We start from the raw sequence: 14,787 nt of genomic DNA on the forward strand, positions 1-14,787 counted from the left end.
GCAATTTCTGTTCTCTGTGTAGTCTGTTCTTGAAAAGGCAGATAAAAAGATATATAACAGAAAATAAGAGTGCTCAGATTTTCTCTTGTCACTTAAAAATTAAAAGATCCCAAGTCAGATGGATGAAGTAATCCTTACTGTTTTACACTGCCATTAGGTCAAAGATTTACCATCCTGGCTCAAGGTTCATACATTTTAATTAGTTACTCATACAAAATGCTGGCCTCTTTGATGATAATCTAGCTTTCCTTCTCACTGCACACATCTTAAGTGAAAGACACTCCATTTTGTCTGTTTGCAAACAAATGAACTCCTTTCGATCTCCTGTTTCTTTGATTTTCCTTACTGAGCTATGTGCGAACAGTTTTTTGTGGCTGTCTTTTGTCCTGCCAACTGAAGTGTTCCCTGCTGACTCTTGTTTATTTACTCTTTTTTTTTTTTTTTTAATAAATGGTGTTTATTTCTTTCAGACTGTCTTTCAGACTGTCTCAGTTATGTGATAGAGTCCCTAGCTGAATTTCAATGGAAGTTATCTGACATAAAACAAAAATATTAGCCAGGATCGAAGAATAGTTGTTCAGCAAATGAACGAAACCAAAATGATGTATGCTAAATCCCATTGCTTAAGATACTTATTCATACAGCTGTAAATATTTTGATATCATCCATATAACATTTGACATGTAGTATGTTATATTTTACACATCTATTTCCCATCAGTTTTTGCCACAGTATACTTCATGATCCTTTATGCATCTCTTTATGTATCTTCTAAAAAATCTTTGAAGGACAAAATGTGTGGATGTATTCTGTATTTCTAGGTGTAATTTTAATACAAACACTAAAAGCGAGATTTTTTTTTTAACACCAAATGCTGAGTAACTCTCTCTGAAATAAGTATAATAAAATTACTTCAATAACTAAGGTTTGGCTTAAGTGGCTTGCAATGATAGAACTAAGATTTAAAAAGAGATTTCTCCAGTACAATAGTTATCTCACTGTTCATACTGCCTCCACTTATTTCAGTGACAGACTGTTGTTTTGATTAATATATCTATCTGTATTTTTATGAGCAAAATAGCAGTATTCTTTCTCAAGTTACAAGCACTGTCTTATAATTATGGGAATAGCAGTGTATTCTCCAATTGAAAGGTTATAGCACAATAATGGATATGGACAATCAAATTCATAACAGAATTGAAATGCCTGTGGCCTATTATATGGCACAATAACATAATATGCACATGTATGTACACGAGGGAAGTCATACTTGTGTTGGATTAAAATCAATCTTTATAACATGAAAATTACTAATTATGCTGAATATTATAAACAAAATTCCATGAAAGGCCTGTCTTTGCAATACTTGTGTAACATGCTTCTTTCTATTATTATATGTGAAAATATGATATTTGTTGTATTTTTGTTCTTTTAAATATAAAATATTTAATAAGTATTTGCAATAAACGATATGGATAAAATACATGGATGAAAAGGAAGAGTGCCATGACTTTTTAAAGTTTCATGTTTAATAAACAGTAAGTTCATCTATTTAAAAACGGCACTAAACAGCCTTCATTTTTCCTGTTAATAAGAAAAAACAGCTGGTTCTAAATGTGGTGTTTAATGTAGAGAGAGAAAGCAAGCAATTGTGTTCATTATAACACGTCTTGGAGAATTGGTGATTTCTTATTTTCCCCAGGAGTCACAGCTGAAAGCTCTGAAGGAAACTGTGCAGCTTTGCCTGTCTTCTGTTCTGCACAATCAGCCTCCTGCTATGAATCGAATGCCTACAAAACCAGCTGCGAAGCTGACACCCCTAGCTACAAAGGGCTCAAAAGTTCCATTTCAAGTGACAAGCACCAAGGTATGGTTTCTCCCTCACTTTTTTTTTTTTTTTTTTTTAAACGTCTTTGAGTGTTTGTCCTGTAGGATCATCAAACTGGAACTAAGGAAGATTTAAAATTCATTGAAAGATTAGGATGAATTTGGAAGATAATTCTAAGCCTGTTTCCGATGTCAATAAACTTTTACAAAGTTGGGAACTGGGTACTTTTATTTGCTGAAGAACAAAATTCTGTCACTTGCTAAATGGACCATGTTTGCATAACAAATCTACGAGGAAGATGGATTTACATCAAAAACAAGTGAGAATGCTAATTCATAGGATTATTTACCTGCCAGACATTGATAGTGTGTTTGTGGCATTACAGCACTCAACAGTAACACAGTTTGTATTTTCCATAAAAAAGTCTAATATAAAACCAGAAAACAAGCTGGGAAACCCAAACAGAATTTGCCAAAAGGGATCTTTGACTCACACAACATATCCAGGAAATGGGAACAGAGTTTAGGAGAAAGTATAATTTTAAAATAAAATAAATCTTTAATGCAGTGTTTTGAGTAAATAGATTAAGGCATTTTAATGCAGTCAAGGTTTAACAGTGATTGACAGCTATCCTGATAATGTTCATCTCCAGGGTTACATTTTGCTTCTGTATTCAACTGGCTCAATAAATCTAGCACAAGCCTGTGATTTCAATTACAAAAGGAAATGTTACAGAAGAATGATGGATGGACAATTTAATATCCACCTTAAATTTCCATACTCATTCCTGAAATAAAAATGGGAATTGCCAATTCATAGTCAATTTGTAATTTTTATATAACAGCTGTTAATAAACACTATTAGTACAGTGGTTGGAGCCAAAAATTAGTAATCTTTCTGGGTGTAATGAAAATTGAAATATAATTTCAGACATCAGAATGTAATTATAAAACTGGATCTCATGTTGCTAGTCTTAAAATAACTATTGGAGGTTCCTTAACTGTTTTACAGGAAGAAAACTTCACATCAAAAAAAAATAAATCATTAACTCTTGAAACAAAGCAGTGTATTAATAGCAACCCATGGGGATATCAGTGCCTATTTAGATTAAGATTACTAGTTCTCTACAGATCTAATCTACAGATCTTAATCTACAGATTAAGATTACTGCAGCAATGTGGGCTCTTCTCATGGGACTTGCAGGCTGAGCTTCACCCTGGGATCCCTTGAGCACATTTTTCCTAATGAGTGTGTCTGTAGAATGGTCTGCTTTCTTCTTATTGTCTTTTTCATCAGGTTGCGAATGTTTGCGCCTGTCATGAAAGCATAGGTGCACTGAAAGATAAGGCCGAAAAAGTCACTGTGTCTGTGTTTAATATTGATATAGGGTCAGAGGCTTTGAAGTATTTGAATTCTCTTTGGTTTTGCAGGTATTATTGTAGTGCAAAATGTGAATACAACGTAGAGATTAAAATTGCATTTTTTGACATTTGATTGAAACACAAAATATTCTTCATTCTCTTTCCATAATCAAATAGATTTTGTGTTTAATGTTCCTGTTTATAAAATGTAGCAGTATTTCCATGCCGCAGTCTAAGTCCGCTCTATCCCACGAGTGCTTAAATAAGTTATACTGTCTCTTTAATAGACATTGCTCACATTTCTCTGCACATGGCACATGCCATGAAAATGTCTGCAAAAATAATGGTTTGCAGTCCTGCTCTTCCACACATTGACACCTCATTATTATAAATCTGTGTGTTATCTGTGATTATAAAACCACTGAAATCTGCTACTGTGAAATAGGTTGTCAAGTAATCATAGTCAGTCCAGAATTATACTCTCTACATCTGCGCTGTATTATGAAAGGCTTCTTTTTTATGACACCCATTCTTATACATCTTTTCCTTGGCTTTGTTTTACTCTTAAACCAAGTAAATCTAACTACAGGTGTATCGTTCTCTCTATTACATTTGCATAAACATTTCAATATAACAGGATAGTATTTATGTGAATGTAAATGTGTTTGATTACTTTAAATAAGTTTTCCTATGTCAAAAAGGGAACTTCAGATGAGCGGTACTTAAGCATCTTGTCATGTCTGATAAGCAGCAGTTTAACCTTCAGGAAAGAAATGATCATTTGTGTGGCAAATATCTTATTTCAAAGATATTCTCATCCAGCCTAAAAAGTGTTTTCCAGAAGCGTCAAACTTATTTTAAATCTGTGAAAGGGTACATCATACGATGTATGACATCAGTATCACTTCAGAACAGTCATCTACGAGATTGGGCTGCTTCTCATTAAAAACAATATGGATATGAAAGTTGTATTTCTGTAGAGAAGATGCTTAAAACAACAACATGGTATAGATAGGATAATTAGAAATTAAATCAACAGATTTCTTATGAAAGGTTCATTTTAAGAAAATGATTTGCTAAGGATCTATTTGGGTCTTTCAGGAAGCTAATATGAAGAAATTTAAAGTTTAAAAAAAATCAATGTAAATCTGTGAGAAAAAAAAGTGCATAAATCAGGGGGCAAAATGTGTTGATCTGGATAGCTCAGGAATTTGGAATAGTGAGTGGTAATGGGATATTCTTACATTTAAATCATAGATAGAGTTTGCTTAAATTGATCAGAAGCAGTATCAGTCTGATGCATATTTTGCTATGTTTTAAATGAGTTAATATGTAAAATTTACTCCAGTGTAAAATACAGGATTAACAGTAATACTTCAGACCAAACCTACTTGAGCCATCATATACCCATCATAACACAAATGTCAGTGGTGAAAGTATTTACCATTAAAAAGTATTTACCATTAAAAATGGATTGAAGACTGTGTGTGAGTTCAATGGCAGTAACAACTCCAAGGAAACCACACACAATCAGAAAGTTTGCCATTAATCTTGATCTATGAGGTCTTTAACTTTCTAGATCATGACAATTCTTTTTATTATATAGTTTCTTTTTGCACCATCGTGTCTCAGCAAGTAAACATTCTGTATTCTGGAAACGGAAAATCTTCCCAAGTGAGTTTAGAGTTGCCAGAGCTGGATTCAGTGGCAGCAATTTCCTTGCCTCATTCCCATGAACAGAGGTCATGAGGAAAGAGAAAAATGATAATGAGGAGGAGGGCTAACACTCCACTTTGCTCTCCCTTTAAATCTCTAAATCAGTGCCTAAGGACCTGGAATTTCATAGGCATTTAGGTACTGGAAGAGTGTATTGTTAATGGATAGATATTAATAACATTGACTAGATTACCCACCAGAGGAAATGTGGTTTGGGGTAATTTGTGAATTGTGTACTGGTTCTGACTTCCTGTTGAGGCCTTTTCTGCACTAACTGTAGCTTGGCATAAAAAACAACTCAGAAGTTGTTCTCTTCTCAAATATGTGGAGTTATTAGGTGGAATGCATTCTTACTCAGTTTGTTTTAATTTCCCTTTCTGAAAAAAAAAGCTAACATTACACTTAATAAATATTTTATTTAATAGATATCATTCAAATATATTTGGCTGTGGAGTGTAAAGATATCTGTACCTAGAATGGAACCAAATAAGATTCAGTAATTTGGAATATTAATGGTATACCAAAATCAGAAGTGAAACAGAGAAAAAGTTTCTATTTGCACTGGTGAGGTTGAATACAGAAATAATGGGCCATACGGTGACAAGGATACCAGAATAATCACATTGCTCCAGGGTGTTTTTGCCTAACGTTGTTTCACATATTCCCCAAATGAATTCTTTCATTATAAATGCCCTGTGGTTTTTTTTTGTATTTTGTGAACTGCACTATTTTAAGAGTAGAAATATCCAAGAATTTGGAACTGTGAAGAAAATAACAGCCCCTTCCCATACAGTGCATAATTTGAAAGAACACATTAAATGCCACTTCAGTGTCCTAGTCTCGATAGAGAATATATAGACTGAGTATGAATGAGAACTATCCTGTAGAAAAGTAGGGAAACAGCTATTCCAGTGTGAATGCATTGAATGCATTTTTAAAAGATAGAAAAATCTCACAAAAAAAATTACACTTTCCTCCTGGCAACTGCTGCAAGGAGCTCTTGCCTCTGTATTGGATATTCTGACTATTTTGTATTCCAACATACATGGATCAATGTAAAAATCCAGAAAATTTTAAGTACTGTGGGCTATCATCCTTTCTCCCAGAAATAAATATACTTCGTGTGCTATCTAAATGAGTTTCAGGAAATTAATACTAGCTTTAAGCTTAGGAAAGTGTTCTTCTGGGCCTCAGCTTGTGAAACTGTTCAAGGAAGGTACATGTCTGGATATTTGGTCAGAACAAGCCAGACAGAAAAGCATTTTGGAATGGCCATGTAGAGCCCAAGCCCAAGTTTTCTGTGTTGGCACTTTTATGTATTTAGGTTAAATTTAGGCTTGCAATTATTTTGAAGGCATAATGAGCATCTACTAAAGACACTGACCAGGGCTGCTGAAAATATGAGATGCCTTTACTGTGAAGACTCTAAGTTTCCTGACTTAACTTTTTCAGGGTTTGCTGGTGGTTGTTGCTGTTGTATGTATGTGTGTTTTTTAACCTAGAAAATGGTTATGATTCATCTAGGGAAACAGAACATTTCTTAGGCTCTAGACCCTTAACCATTTCATTCTACAAAACTAGAAATGATTGATATAAATATTTTATATGAACTAATGATAGAGTAGTTAATTACTTGTACTGAATATTAGTTATAGAAAATTGTGTATCATATTACTGATAAGACTAGGATATTATAGTGATAATTGACTAGAAGTTTGAAAGGAACTGTAATTACATGTGTAGATTTATTCAAAATATGCATAAACATTTTGAAAGACTGAAGAAACATTTGGAATGTGTAGGTTGGGTCTGTCCGTGTTTATGAAGGCTGAACAATTTTTTTTTTTTTTCATATTTATTTGTAGGTCATTGAAAACTAATACAATAGCTTTAGATTAAAGAAAAAATAACCAGCTGAGTGTAGCATTATATCATCTCATCCTTTTCCCTTTGTAGGTCAGAACACAAACCTAGAACAAATTACTAAAGGAAATAATTTCTGTTTTCTAAAAGTGGAACTATTACTGATCAGATAATGTGTTGTAATATTCCAGTATAAATGAAAGTTCCGACTCCTGAACAAAGCAGCTGAAAATTTGTTGCTCAAGAAAATATGAAAAAAAAATACGTGACTAAAATTGTGGATTTACTTGTGTCATAAGAAAGATTAAGACTCTAAAAGCTTTTCAAGTGCATCTGATTATTTTTACTTAGGGGTGACCTCAGTTGCTACAACATGCTGAAAAAATAACTAGGAAATTATTTCTCTTTAGGTAGTAAATTTCAATCTGACTTGTATTGTGTCAGGAAGCATTCCAAATTTTGTTGGTAATAACCCCACTTCAGAGATCAAATGACAAGTCAAAGGTGTTTTGAAAAATACAAGATGTTAGGCTGAATTTTAAAAAATGTTAGTGTAAGGGATTAGATACTTGACATTCACAATATGCATATGCTTTTTGGTTACATAGTCTCTCTTTCACAGGAGAAAACCAAAGCTCTATAAAGCAAAATATTTTTGACTGTTCTTTTCCAATTTTCTATTGATTTTGCTGAGTACTTTCTTGCTGTTGCCCAAATCACTTTTATCACATTCTGCATCTACTTGGTATTTTGGACCACAAGGCCAGAGTAGCTCAAGGTTTTCCTCTTTTCCCCCACCTTTCATTTTTCCCTTCCTTGTTTCTAAGTAGTCATGATCATTTCTCCTAACATACCACTTTTGAGCATTTTTCTCTCATTCTGTCTAGTTAAATATTCCTCTCTGAGTCTCCTATTCCTTCCCCAAACTTAATAAATTACATGACACAGTTTTCCTATAAAATGAATATTCAGGCCTCAGGGTCCGGTGTTGTCTGAGGCAGATTTGTTAAAGGGTCTGTTTCAAAAAGATAATAAAATAAAAGCTTAGACCTGAAACTGTGATGAACTTTTAGCCTGTTTAGTTAGCTGTGGTGGTAAGTGAAAACTCCATGTAATTGTGAAAACCACATTGAGCAAAACTTCTTTGATGTAAAATTGAACTCTGGGATAATACAAACCAATACAGATGTAGCCATGTGTGTTTGAATCTCTTCAGAAATTCTCTGTTTTAACAACAGAGGAGATAAATAAATAAATGTGTACCCACCTTTACCAGAGGAAACGGGTTGAAGCTAAGGGCACAACATACAACATGTGTGGCCAACTATGAGTAAACAGAAAAAACGTCAAGGACAGTGAGTAGAACTGTGTTCTACTAAAGCCTTAGGAAGGCTGTTTCTGTGGTAGCTCACTGCTTTTCTACGTTTGTTTCCTCCACTTTTATTTCTGACAGAGTTAATGAGATATCGCTGGCACCTGCAGTTTCAGTGACCTGTAGTTCATTGCATTCAGCACAGGGATTGGGAAATGGTAATTAAAAAAAGAAAAAGGCTATTACTAAATGCAGAGTCAGCCATATGTGTAATATGCAGTAATGACATCCAATCATATAACCCTTTCCTAACACACAAACATTATGAAAGTAAAATAGCATTGAAAAATGACATCTTCCTTTGGTTTAGAATTTAATTTCAGAGTAAGGAATACATGTGCCCTTCTAAGGTACTTACATTACAGAGCTCAGGTACTAAAAGTATCTTTAAGCCTAATGCAGTAAGAGATTTGTTTTTAGAAAGATGAAAAGTAATCTAATTACAGAAGCATGACTAGCATAAACTATTCTCTCATGAAGGTCTCTCCTGTTCAGTTTTTTATAGCTCTCTATAGGCTTATAGACTTTTATTATCATTTTGATCAACTAGATACCAACCGTAGTCTTGTATTAGTTTTGCTTTAATGATGATTCATAAGAGAACATCAACAGTTTCTCATAGCTTTTATTTCCTGAATTTGTTTCAGATTGAATGTTTTTCATATTTCCTAAGAAAGCTTCCACATAACTTTTTCTAAAGTCCTTTTTCTTCAGTGACTAATTTTTAATAAAATTTTATTATATGCAGGAAAATATTTAACACCAGAGATCGTTAAAATGAAAGCTGAAGCTGTTTGATTTTATTACTTACTTTTAAGAAGTCTTCATTACTAGAACATGATCTTGACAGTAAGTTAGTTTTAGAGATTTTTTGTTTTTAATTTTTTAACTAAGTACAATCAAGGGAAGCTGGAGGGGGGAAAAAGCAACTGGCATCTCTTATGTAGTCCGTATCCCAGAACTACATCATTCTCATTGAAGTTTCTGACATGATCTTTATAATTACCCTCATTTCATAGATTAAGTGTTTGACCTCTCTCCTTCTTGTAATCGGGTATAAGTAGCTGAACTGGACCATTACCCCAGGGATCCTATGACTCTGAAATTAGCAGAGGGCTAATGAGTTCAGGGCTAATTTGTAACTACTGCTCTTTCTCTGGCTGTTAAATGCAGTTATTTGCCTGTGTATGAGGAAATGTCTCTGAAGAATGTCTTTTTTTTTTTTTTTTTTTAAGATTCATGTTTTATTTCTATAAAGTCTCCCACAACACTGTGGACTACTATTTGACAGTGGCAGAAAAATTGATGGGAGCATGTCATGTTTAAATTTCCTAAGGAATGTGTAAAATACTACCAAAATAAAAAAGGTCATTAGGTATAGCTAATGGTCTTGCATGGACCTGGGGTAATCTGGGATAAGCAAACAATTTACATCCATCTTCTCAAATTCTGCTCCAGTCTAAAACCAGGCCTCAGTGCTAGAGCAGCCTCAGGCTGCCTGTGAAGATAAATAGCTTTCTGGAAAAGCTTATTATTCTTTTTCTCTAGCAGAGGGAGAGGAGATCCCCTTAATTTCATATCAGGTGTATTTTTAGAGATACCTGTCCTCTCCTACTGAAGTGATGGACTTTTTCAACATGTTTGTTTGTTTGTTTGTAGTCTCCCCTGTTGATAGTAGAGATGATTGGGTGCAAACAGAGTATTTTTAATTTTAGTTCACGTTCCAATTAGCAGAGAGCTGGTAACACATTGCTTTATCTTACGACTTTATGAGCTTGTTACATGTTCCATTAGAAACCATGGATATGTAGAAAGGCTGTCCATTGTAATTCTTCATTTTTTGATGACAGAAAAGAAAAAGAAACAGAACTTTTTCAATTCCATATTAGTAAACAGGTTTTAAAATTTGTTAGTATTAATGCTTTTTTCTATGTTCTGTGTAAAAAGATATAAAATGTGCAGAAATCTAATTAAGCATTTTAAAAGGCTTACAAGCTTGAATGTAATTGTGAAAGTACTCCCAAGGGGATTTTGTTACCCAAGGAGATGCACAAAGCTTTACATTATAATTATTAATGTGGTTATCCTGTATACAAAATCTATTAATCTACTGTTGCAAAGTTTCACTTAATAGGTGGAGCCAAGAGAGGTGCATTAGAGATACCTGTGTTCTCTTATTTGAGCAAAGACATGATTTGGAAAACATTCAAGGATGTATCAATACTTGAAAACTGGATATTTGGGCCATTAATACTGAATTTAAAACCATTGTGCTGAACCATCAAGGACAAAAAATGCAGAATAGACTGGTGGCAAACCTAAGACAATCAAGTTCAATTCAGTTTTGAGTAATTTAAGAAATCACGTACTGGGCTGAAACTGAAATCTTATTCCCTAATTCTTAAGCTGTCCCCCATTCCAAATTTATTGTTGTTTAAATCTCAAATGCTATTTTATTTTTCTAAGAAAGTAGTATTTTAAAGGAATGTGCTCTCCGTTCATGAAAAAGGTAACATTCAATTAAAGGAAAAAAAAAAAAAAGGCTTTTAGTATCAAGCCTAAACTTGTTCAGCTCTTATAATTAAATAGGTAGTGTTTAAATTGAGTGTTTGAAATGATAACAAATGGGGTTGTAAAGTTAATATTTAATTCTTTTATTAATAATTTTTGTGATGGTGTATGGATTATGTATATACTCCTATTTTCTAATATTTTTTAAAAATATTTCTCATTTCTGTTAATATAACTGTGGTCATGATGACAGTAGTGTTTTCAGGGACTTTTTTATGATGATAGCTGTTTTTGTAAGATGAGCTTAAAGAAAAAGATGATTGGAAGGAAACAGTTTGTCTTTGAAAAGCTCCCTTTAGCAGGATTCCTACTTTTTCTTAAATCAATAAAGGGCCTCTTTTGAGGCATGCTTGGGGAAAAATATCCCAGTCTTGAAACGAAAAGCATTTCTGTTAACTCGGTTCTGTAACAGCTCCTGCTTCAGAAGGGTTCCAACTTCACTGAGCCTGTCGTCCTGTGGTCTGTGAGTCCTCTAGAACCTTGAAAATGCAAATGCTCATGTTTGTGACTGTAACTTCAGTAGCTGCTTACGTTCATCTGGGAGGCTGTAATTGCCTATAAAGCATATTCTGACACAATGTATTATTTCTGCTCTGAAATGTAAGAAGTGTTATACAGTGTTCATTATCCCCCAGCTAATTGCTTTTTCCTTGGTAAAGGATGTAGAGAATCAAGGTACTTATTAAAGCAACATGTTGATTTGGTTGCTTCAGTTTCTTAAGTATTAACAAGTAAAACAGCAATAAATGAATAAATAAAACAAAACCAACAACAACCACAAAAAACATCTTAAGATGTTTAGGTGTGATAAAAGTTGTGTAAAATAAAGTTTTGAAGTTTTTTTTCTGCCTCGAAGAACAGCCTGTTTGAAAACTTGAGAAGTTGTAGAAAAGTGAAAAGAATTAGATAAAGGAGTTTTTACTCGTGTTAAAATCAAAGAAGCAAAATGGTGCAGAGCTCCCTTTGTCCTTGTCCGAGGGAAGTTTCCAGCTGCCTGAAAGGGGGGGGGGGGCATGGTGGTGGCCCCCTTGTGCTGTGGAGAGCCTCCAGCTCCCTGTAGCATGGATTGTGAGATGGTGTGCTGTGGCAAGATCACTTTGCCCATGGTTATTGGGAGCCTCCACCTTCCTCTAGGGCCATGATGCAGTGAAGTTTGTGACTGTGTATTTTATTATCATAGGCCAATGTAGATCCAGACTCTCTGCCCTGCCTGGCCCTTCCCTGCTCTCCCCTTTCTGCCCTTGCTCACCTGGTTGCTCATCTGCTAGCCTGGTCTGGTGCAGCATTGTAATATTCGTCTGGCTTTGACGAGGCGTCCCCAACACCAGTGTGGTGCCAGGAGTCTGGTGGCTGCATGCTGTGGCATAGCCCTACCATCACCAGGGCTGGTGCATCGCTGGGATATGGCTAATCCAGGAAAAAAAAAAAATAATAATAATGAACAACTGATAAAGTGAGGGAATGAAATCAGGTAGCTGTAGAAGCATTTGAAAGAGCAGCAGCTCAGCAAAGGTTAAGAGAGAATTAAAAGCAGAAGGTTCTATCTGCTACCCAATTTTAAGAAGTTGTGTTGCTACTTGCTGCTGAAATTTGTGGGTTTGAAGGTTAAATTCTGGAAGAAAAAGGATTGTCGAATTGACTGGTTTCCACACCTTTTGAATTAAGACGTGTCCAGTATCAAACCCTGCATCCATGAGTTGCTGATGACACAGAGGATGTCTCAGAGAGAACGGCAAGACTTGTCTTGCTCTTCCTGACAAGAATTAGAGATTTTGCTAGGGACTGTCATGTGCCTCTGTGTGCCTGTCACTTCGATCAAACCCTGGAACAAAACACATTTATTATGTTCTATCTCCTTAGTTCACTGCAAGCTATTACATTTTCTGTAAGTGTCAGGACAAAAGGCAGTGGGCACGAATTAGGACATGGGAGTTTTCCTCTGACCATCAGGAAACACTTGAGCACTGTGCGGGTGGCAGAGCACTAGCACAGGTTGCCCAGAGAGGCAATGGGATTTCCCTCCTTGGAGATCTTTAAATGCCGCCTGGACGTAGCCCTAGGCAAGTGGCTTTGGGTGACCCTGCATGAGTGGAGGAATTGGATCAGGTGGCTTCCAAAGGCCCCTTCCAACTTCAACATTTCAGTGATTCCGTGAAAATGTTTCATAAAGAGTTAAGAATATACAAATAAAGGTCCATGTGAGAAAGTCATTCATTGCAATAGGATAGAACAAAAGTACTCTCAGATGGGAGTTATTTTTTTTATATGTATGTATATACTAATGTACTAATTGAATTGATTTGTTATTTTGAGGCAAGATAGGTTGACTGGGCATAGTGATTGGTGGAACAATGAGCACCAGCAGATGATGGTGAACAGTGCCCAACAAGTGGAAGAATAAGATCAAGCTGACCTTTCTCATAACAAGTTAGTGATGGTAAGAGACTACTGATCTAGATGCCTTTCATCTAGTAAGGGAGATTGATCTAGGAATTGATTAAGCATTTTGAAAACTTTAAGAAAGGAAAACTCATTGAAATTACCATTTTCTCTGAAAATAAAAGTTATAGAATTGTCTTTGAATTTCATGTACAGTCAGGAAGTCCAAATCAGGAATCTGGTAAGAGTATTGAAATGATGCACGAAGTACAAAAAATAATTTAAATGACATCTGTAGCAGTAGTATTAGAGATTTTTCTTTAATTTTCAGACAACCGAAATGCAGCATACTGTTTGCATAGGATGACTCGAACTTTTCAGTAATCAAAAGCATATTATTTTAAAAGTAAATTTAAAAGAGTTGTAAAAGCTAATTTAAAGAGGGGAGAAAGGAGGTTTATTTATATATACATAAAATGCATTTATTTGTACCCATGAATATCTACCTCCTTCTCTAGCCATCCTCAAATTTTGCATAGTACAAAATGTTAGGTACTCCAACTTGCCCAATCTACAAGAAAGCAGATGATAAAATTTAATAATGATAAAGAGAATGAAAAATTCTAGGTTTAAACCATAAATATATGTGATCAGCATTTATAACTATATTAACAAGTTTTTCTCTAATAACGCTTTCTCTATAATTATATATATGATGCTTGAAGGAATACTTGTTCTGTTTTTCAAATCTAGTCAAGTCTACTTCCTTTTCCCGTTGTTTTGGCTGCACACAAATTTGCAGTAAACATCTAGAACTGTTGCTAAACAAATGATTATTAGAAGAAATATAAAGTGAAATATGCCATATCAGTTGTACTAATTGCATTCTGACACTAGACATAGGTGCTCACAACTAATTGGGCTAGTCAAAAATAAAATTGTACCTATGTACTCATGGCTTCTGATATCTGTTGGAATAATATTTTGGGATCAGTGAAAATTGGCATCTGCTATGAATTATTTATATTGAGAATAGAAAAAAACATGCGGACAAAAAAAAAAAAAAAGAATGCGGACATATAATCTCAGCTGGCATATTTGCCACAGAAGTTTTCTATAAAGAATTTGTTGTATACCTTAAGATTTTTAATCTACCAGTATATCATTTGTATAAAAACTCCTTTAAATTAATGTTTTCATTCATGTTCTCAGCACCAGAAATTTAGAAAAAAAAAAAAAAAAAAGTTATAAACATGCTGTGATCCGGTTAAATTATTTAAATCCAGATTCTGTCTGTTCACTGGAAAAACAGACTAGGCAACTTTCTCTCTTTCTCCTGTCATCCATAGTTCATCTAGGCAGAATTAAAACCACCCTCAGTTCTCTATTACCCTTAAGCACTTTTTGGTTTTCAGATATTAGAAGAGCTGAACAGACAAAATCTAGACCAAGACAGTAAATTTCTTTACTTGATAATTTAGCATCTGACATTGTGTCATCATTACTGAGTGTTTCTGGAAGCATTCTAATGCCTAGAAGAAAATGCCACCTGAAAATGCCACCTGAAGCTCTAGGACTTCGTTGTCCAGTCCATTGTTATTTATTAATTCAAATTGCCTAATGTGAGTTAAGCTCTTTCCAAACACTTGGAAAGGCACGTTTTGTAGTTTTAAGAGCCTACAGGAAAAACTCTTTCC

At 34.6% G+C, this 14,787-nt stretch overlaps 1 protein-coding gene across 9 annotated transcripts in view; it reads left to right on the top strand.

Annotated features, from left to right (window-relative positions):
* The window catches only part of LUZP2 (leucine zipper protein 2), a 245,354-nt gene that overhangs the window by 201,424 nt on the left and 29,143 nt on the right, over positions 1-14,787 (top strand). For all 9 annotated transcript variants that reach the window (XM_038179472.2, XM_038179469.2, XM_038179468.2 and 6 more), the window contains one exon: positions 1,703-1,867. In XM_038179472.2, coding sequence (XP_038035400.1) covers positions 1,703-1,867 — 165 coding nt within the window. The remainder of the gene's footprint in view (positions 1-1,702; positions 1,868-14,787) is intronic.

The sequence above is a fragment of the Anas platyrhynchos genome, chromosome 5 (genome assembly GCF_047663525.1).
Source record: "Anas platyrhynchos isolate ZD024472 breed Pekin duck chromosome 5, IASCAAS_PekinDuck_T2T, whole genome shotgun sequence".
NCBI lineage: Eukaryota > Metazoa > Chordata > Aves > Anseriformes > Anatidae > Anas > Anas platyrhynchos.